Consider the following 5,876-nt stretch of genomic DNA (forward strand, 5'->3'; position numbering starts at 1 on the left):
CACACACACACACACACATACACACGCGTGCACACACACACACGCACACTCACGCACTCGCGCGCACACACACACACACACATGCACTCCGACATACACCCCCTAAAATTCCAAAGGAAACTTATTAAATTGAAATGAGTTTATTGGTCAACAGGGTAATGATGCACTCCAGCCCTAATATTGTCCACCATGCACACAGAGCTTGAAGCATGCTTGTGAATCACCATGTATACCTGTCCCCGATCGCTCAGGCTCAGTCTATCTGTAAAGGAGAGGCAGGCAGACAGGTACAACAACCTGTAGCCCACTCCCCTTCCCCATATTTACTGCATGAATTAAAATAGCAACGTATTCAGATCAGTTTTTACTGGCATAAAGGGAAAGCTCACTGATCTCATTATTCTTATATTATCACTGATCCAACCTCAATCCCCCCAACTCCTACTAATACAGTTACCGTGGTTACTGACCTTCTGGTTGTGCAGTTGTTCCTCATTTTCTCCGTTAAAGTGGTGTAATTTTGAACTATTCAGTCAAACATAATGCCGCAAAACTTTCACCATCTCTGTCCGAGTCCAATCGCTCAACCCCCTCATGCCAGAGAATTCAGCCTCAATCCTGCCCAGGCCATAGTGCCCAGAACTCAGTACCGCGTCCAACCAAGGCCTAAAGGTTTCCTCAGCCTCCAGGTTCTTAACGTTCATTGTTACTCCTTCAGAAACTCGGGCTGTTGTATGTTTTTCTCCTTCTCAACTTGTCCTGCTCCCTTCAACAACTTGCACATTATATATATATATATATCCACAGTCTTCACTATTCCTTTTGAAAGTGCCCTTTATTTAGATCCCCTTCCCACTCAGAAACTGAGACACTGACCACTTGGAGACCATCTCGATACATCTCACAGACTGAGGAACAATTATTACCCACAGCATTCCCACAACCTCTCAAGTCCCAAATCCATGACCCCTCCACAGATTAACCAGACTGACCTCTCCCCTTCACAGACTGATCCCCTCCCTACAAACTAAACCCCTCCCCAAAGACAGACACCCATCCCACAGACTCATCCCTGCCCCATGGACCGAGCTCCCCGCCATGACAAAGCCCCTCCCCATAGGCCCCAGTCCTCCCAACAGACAAACCTCTCCCCATGGTCCGACTCCTCCTTCCCACAAACCGAACCCCTCCCCATAGACACCACTCCTTCCCATAGACCGGCCCCCTCCTCCCCAAAACCTGACCCATATCATGGACCGAGCCCCTCCTTCCCACGGACTGACCACCTCCACTGGCCATTTGGTCCAGGAGGACAATGGGGTGAGCAGCTGGTTGCTCAGAGTTGTGGAGCAGGTCTTGGGTCACTCACCGATCCAAGTGAAAGGCAGCAATCTCCGCATTGTGACGTTCAAAATCCGAAAAGTAGAACAGGTTGACAGAGGTTTCCTCTTCCCGGGTCTGCCTGAAAGGGTTAAAGCTGATTAACCAACACAAACAGGCTCAGAAATCAGGTACACTCAGACACTGCGAGGTGTTTTGGGGAGCAGAGAAGCACAGTGGCTGAGTGTCATTGGCCCAGCTCAGGCCAGTGACCTCTGGCAGGTCCATGTAGGCACCCAGCAACCTGAACCCAGGGCAGCCCAATGTCCATTCTGTCCTGTGGGGCTGGCAAGTCCTCTGGTTATTCAGAGATGTCTGCACTGTCTGGTACACCCTGAGCAGGATCAGGTCAAACCTGGGTCTTGCCAGGGCCTATCAGTGTTATCACCTGCCGTCAGGCCAATTAACACTGACGTGAGGCCTGTTCTCAGGCCAACGGCACGGACCAGGCCAGTTGTGAGGCTGATTGGGCTGTTTGGGCAAACCGGGCCTGTTCTCCTGTTCAAGGCTGTCATCAGGGTGACTTACTTTATTGGTTTAAACAAAGCCTTGCCATGATCCTCCAACGTTATTGTCAACTTCAGCTGGGTCCCGCCATGTTTTTGAACTAGAAAAGCAAAATTCAGTAATTACTGTCTTATAAATGCTGCTAACCACAGCACATTGTGCAGCAGCACTCTGTCTCCAAATTACCCCCGCCCTCTTCGGTACCCACTGTCCAGCAGCATTCTGTCCCCAGATTACCCCCTGCCCTCTTCGGTACCCACTGTCCAGCAGCACTCTGTCCCCAAATTACCCCCTGCCCTCTTCGGTACCCACTGTCCAGTAGCATTCTGTCCCCACTTCGCCCCAACCCCCTTTGGTGCCGGCACCACTAATGTGCTAACATGTTATCAAGGATATGCAGGAATGTAGAGTTGAGGTTAAAATCAGATCAGCCATGATCTTATTGAATGGCAGAGCAGGCTCAAAGGGCAAAGTGGCCTACTTTTGATCCTTATTTGTATATTTCTAGATATAGAATAGATTCTTAATAGATATTTGGTCACTATGTTGGCTTAAACCCTCACTGACTCCCCCATCCAAGCATGGCATTCTTTCCCATTGGGCCTAGCCCTCTGTAGCACTCCATCACTGGTACTCCCTCCCTGGTCCAGCCTCATTTCCTCTCTGACCCGGTCTCACTCTCCTTTGACTTGTCCCTTCACTCTCCATCCCACTCAGGCTTGGTCTCATTCCTGGGCCTGGTCCCTCACTCCCCTCACGGTCAGGTCTCACTCCTCTCCAGCCCCAGTAGGCCTCACGTTCCCCTGGGTCTGACTCTTTGCTCACCAACCCTGACCAAAACCCAAAACCAGGCCTCATTCCCCCCACTGCAGGCCTGGCCTCCTGATTCTGGACGGCAACAGAAGCTTTTTGACCTACGGCAGCACAGGCAGTGTACACACCGACCCACACACATATCCCCACAAGTAAAAATATCTGCACCTAAAAAACACAGCTGAGCATGTGCACCCAAACCCAGTCATTCACCCACAGTGTCCTGCTAAGTGATATGACCAGGACTGTCGAGAGATGCATTAAATTAAATAGTCATTGGGATGGTGGAAAGACACTTGATGTGAGTGGAGATAGGGTAGTTCATAATAACTACTGCTGACAGGTGAGTGATGTTTCTGGGCTTGAAATGCAGTTAGTTTAATAAAACATCATCAAGGCAGTAGGGCAGGTGCAGAATGTAGGAGACGGTAAACATCTATGTCATCCAAAGCAACCACATCTATACTGAGTGTCAGCAACTCAAGGAACTTTGGCTCTGAGTTAATGAGCCAGGGTCTGAGTTTTAGACATTGCGATGCGCCAATGAGGTGAAAAGTTACTTAGGCACTTTCTTCCAGGAAGTAGTCCTACCCTCTTGGCTCAATACTTCAGATTTGGTGTGTGGTCAGGGCAGGAGGGTGTGACTGTAAAGCAGACATGGAGATCCAGAAGGCAGAATGGGAATAGCCTCTGTCCTTGCAGTGTGTGTGTGGACAAGAGCAGAGACTGGAGAAAAGTTGAACAAATTGACCATAGCACCAAGGTGTAGGAAGCCATTCAAGTACAGGGGGTAAAAAGGAATGCAGTTGTAGTTCAGGGACAGGAAACAGTGAGAGAGACACTGCTCAGCTAAGAGCATCTTGCCTTCCCAGAAACTGGATTAAAAATATTTTCTTTGAGCAGAGGGGAGCCTGGAGTGGGAGGGGGATGATCCAGATGCTGTGACCCATGATGGTCCTGGTGATACTGATAGGACTAGGAAACAGGGATCATGAGCAGATAGGGACTAAATTAAAAAGCAAGATGTAGAATCAGTTTGGATAGAGACAAGAAATAGGATGGCCAAAATTCACTTATGGGAGAGATTTATAAGCCTCCTGGCAGGAGTTACACTGTGGGGCAGCGTCTACAGGAAGATATAACTGGGGTGTGCAAGAAAGACACCACAAAAGTCATCGGTGACTTTCATCCTCATGTAGTTTGGGTGAACTAGATTGGCAAATATAGCGTGGAAAATGAGTTTGAGTATATTTTAGTCAATTTCTGAGTGATATGTTCTTGAACCAACCAAGGAGCAGGCTGTTCTAGACCTCTAGACAATGAGACATGATTACGCAATAGCCTCATGATTACAAGTCTAGAAGACAGCAACCATAACATAATAGAATTTTGTGTTTAATTTGAAGTGGAAAAGTGTGGGTTAAAGGCCAGTATTTTAAATCTGAATAAAGTTAACTACAGGGGTATGAAGGTAGAGCTAACTAAAGTGAATTGAAAAACTGGATTAGAAAAGGTAAGGCATCAGAGATGCAGTGGCAGACTTTTACAGAGATATTTAATAACTCTCAACAGTGATTTAACCCAAACAGAAAAGGATTTGTGGCTAAAAAAGAAAGTAAAGAACAATATCAACCTGAAAGAAATACTATGATTCTAAAATAGTGGTGGGTCAGAAGAATGATCTGATTTAATGAACCAGTGAAAAATAACTAAAAATAAGAAGGATATAGAAGACAAAAGAAAATTAGTTAGATGGTAAGAGTATTCATAAGTATTGAAATCTGGAAAGAGTAAGTAAAGCTAGTGCTGGTCCTCTAGAGGGATTCTGGGGCTGTGGTTATGCAAAATAAGGAAATGGCAGAGACATTGAACAAATTTTCTGTTTTCAAAAGATTTCCCAAAGACACTTGAAAATCAAGTGGTGAAGGAGAGGGAAGAATTTAAACAACGATTTTTGAAATAACTCCACAGAGGCTGCTATCCCCTCACAAAGTCACTTTTTATTTACACGCGGAGAGTCCTTGACACTGATCCAGCTCCCTCAGAGCCAGCTCTCACAGTAACCAAGATGTCTGACATTCCTGCTCTTATCTGTCAGCCAGGGATCCCTGACTAAACCAGGTTAACAGCCCCAATCAGGGAACTCATATTCTATGAGGTCCACCTGGCTGACCTTGTTATAATCACTACAGTCCCTCTTAAACACACATAATTTGGTATTCTCCCATGTGTTGAACTTTCCCTCACCTCATTGTATCTCTTAAAACATATTACTTCACACTTATCCAGAATGAATTCCATTTTCTACTTTTCTGGCAAGCCGACTAGATGATCTACATCATTGCTGCATTTTGCATCTGGAACAACGGATGAACTCACTGTGGAGTATCCGAGGCTGAGAATACCATGGATAGCATGTTTTTTGAGCTGGTCACACCACCAGTTAGGGCTACACAGACAGAGATGAGTTGGGTGACCACCAGGAAGACGAGGTCCCCTCTCACATTGACATTCCATGTTGGATACTGTTGGGGAGGGGAGTGGCCTCTCAAGGGAAAGCAGCAGTAGTTGATCAGTGGCACCATGACATTATATAGCAGGAGGTGAGCATTACTAATAGGGGACTCTATAGTCAGGGATACAGATAGATGCTTGTGTGGCCATGATCAAGTCACCAGGATGGTGTGTTGCCTCCTGGTGCCAGGGTCAAAGGTGTCTGAACGGGAGCGGGTGAGCAGCCAGATGTCATTGTCCATACTGATACTTATGACATAGGAAGAAAGAAGAAAGAGGTCCTGTAAAGTGATTTAGGGAGTTAAGTAGAAGGTTGAAAGCAGGACCTCTAGGGTTGTAACCTCAGGATTACTCCCTGTGGCACAAATGAGTGAGCACAGAAATAGGGAACTAATACAATTGAATGGGTGGCTAAAGAGCTGGTGTAGGATATAGGGATGCAAGTATCTGGATCATTGGGATCTCTTCCAGGACAGGTGGAATACCTGTACAAGAAGGACTGGTTGCACCTAAACAGAAGGGACACCAAAATCCTGGCAACACGGTGTAGAGCTGGATGAACACAGCAAGCCAAGCAGCATCATAGGAGCAGGAAGGCTGACGTTTCGGGCCTAGACCCTTCATCTTTTCTGATGAAGGGTCTAGGCCCGAAACGTCAGCCT

At 46.8% G+C, this 5,876-nt stretch overlaps 1 protein-coding gene across 1 annotated transcript in view; it reads right to left on the reverse strand.

Annotated features, from left to right (window-relative positions):
- LOC109916335 (extracellular serine/threonine protein kinase FAM20C-like) overlaps positions 1–5,876 on the reverse strand; it is a 38,534-nt gene that overhangs the window by 15,296 nt on the left and 17,362 nt on the right. The window contains exons 3-4 of the mRNA XM_048617327.1: positions 1,909–1,987; positions 1,370–1,462 (exon numbers count right to left, since the gene is read on the reverse strand). Of these exons, the coding sequence (XP_048473284.1) occupies positions 1,370–1,462; positions 1,909–1,987 (172 nt within the window). The remainder of the gene's footprint in view (positions 1–1,369; positions 1,463–1,908; positions 1,988–5,876) is intronic.

The sequence above is a fragment of the Rhincodon typus genome, chromosome 37 (assembly GCF_021869965.1).
Source record: "Rhincodon typus isolate 14 chromosome 37, sRhiTyp1.1, whole genome shotgun sequence".
In the NCBI taxonomy this organism is placed as follows: domain Eukaryota; kingdom Metazoa; phylum Chordata; class Chondrichthyes; order Orectolobiformes; family Rhincodontidae; genus Rhincodon; species Rhincodon typus.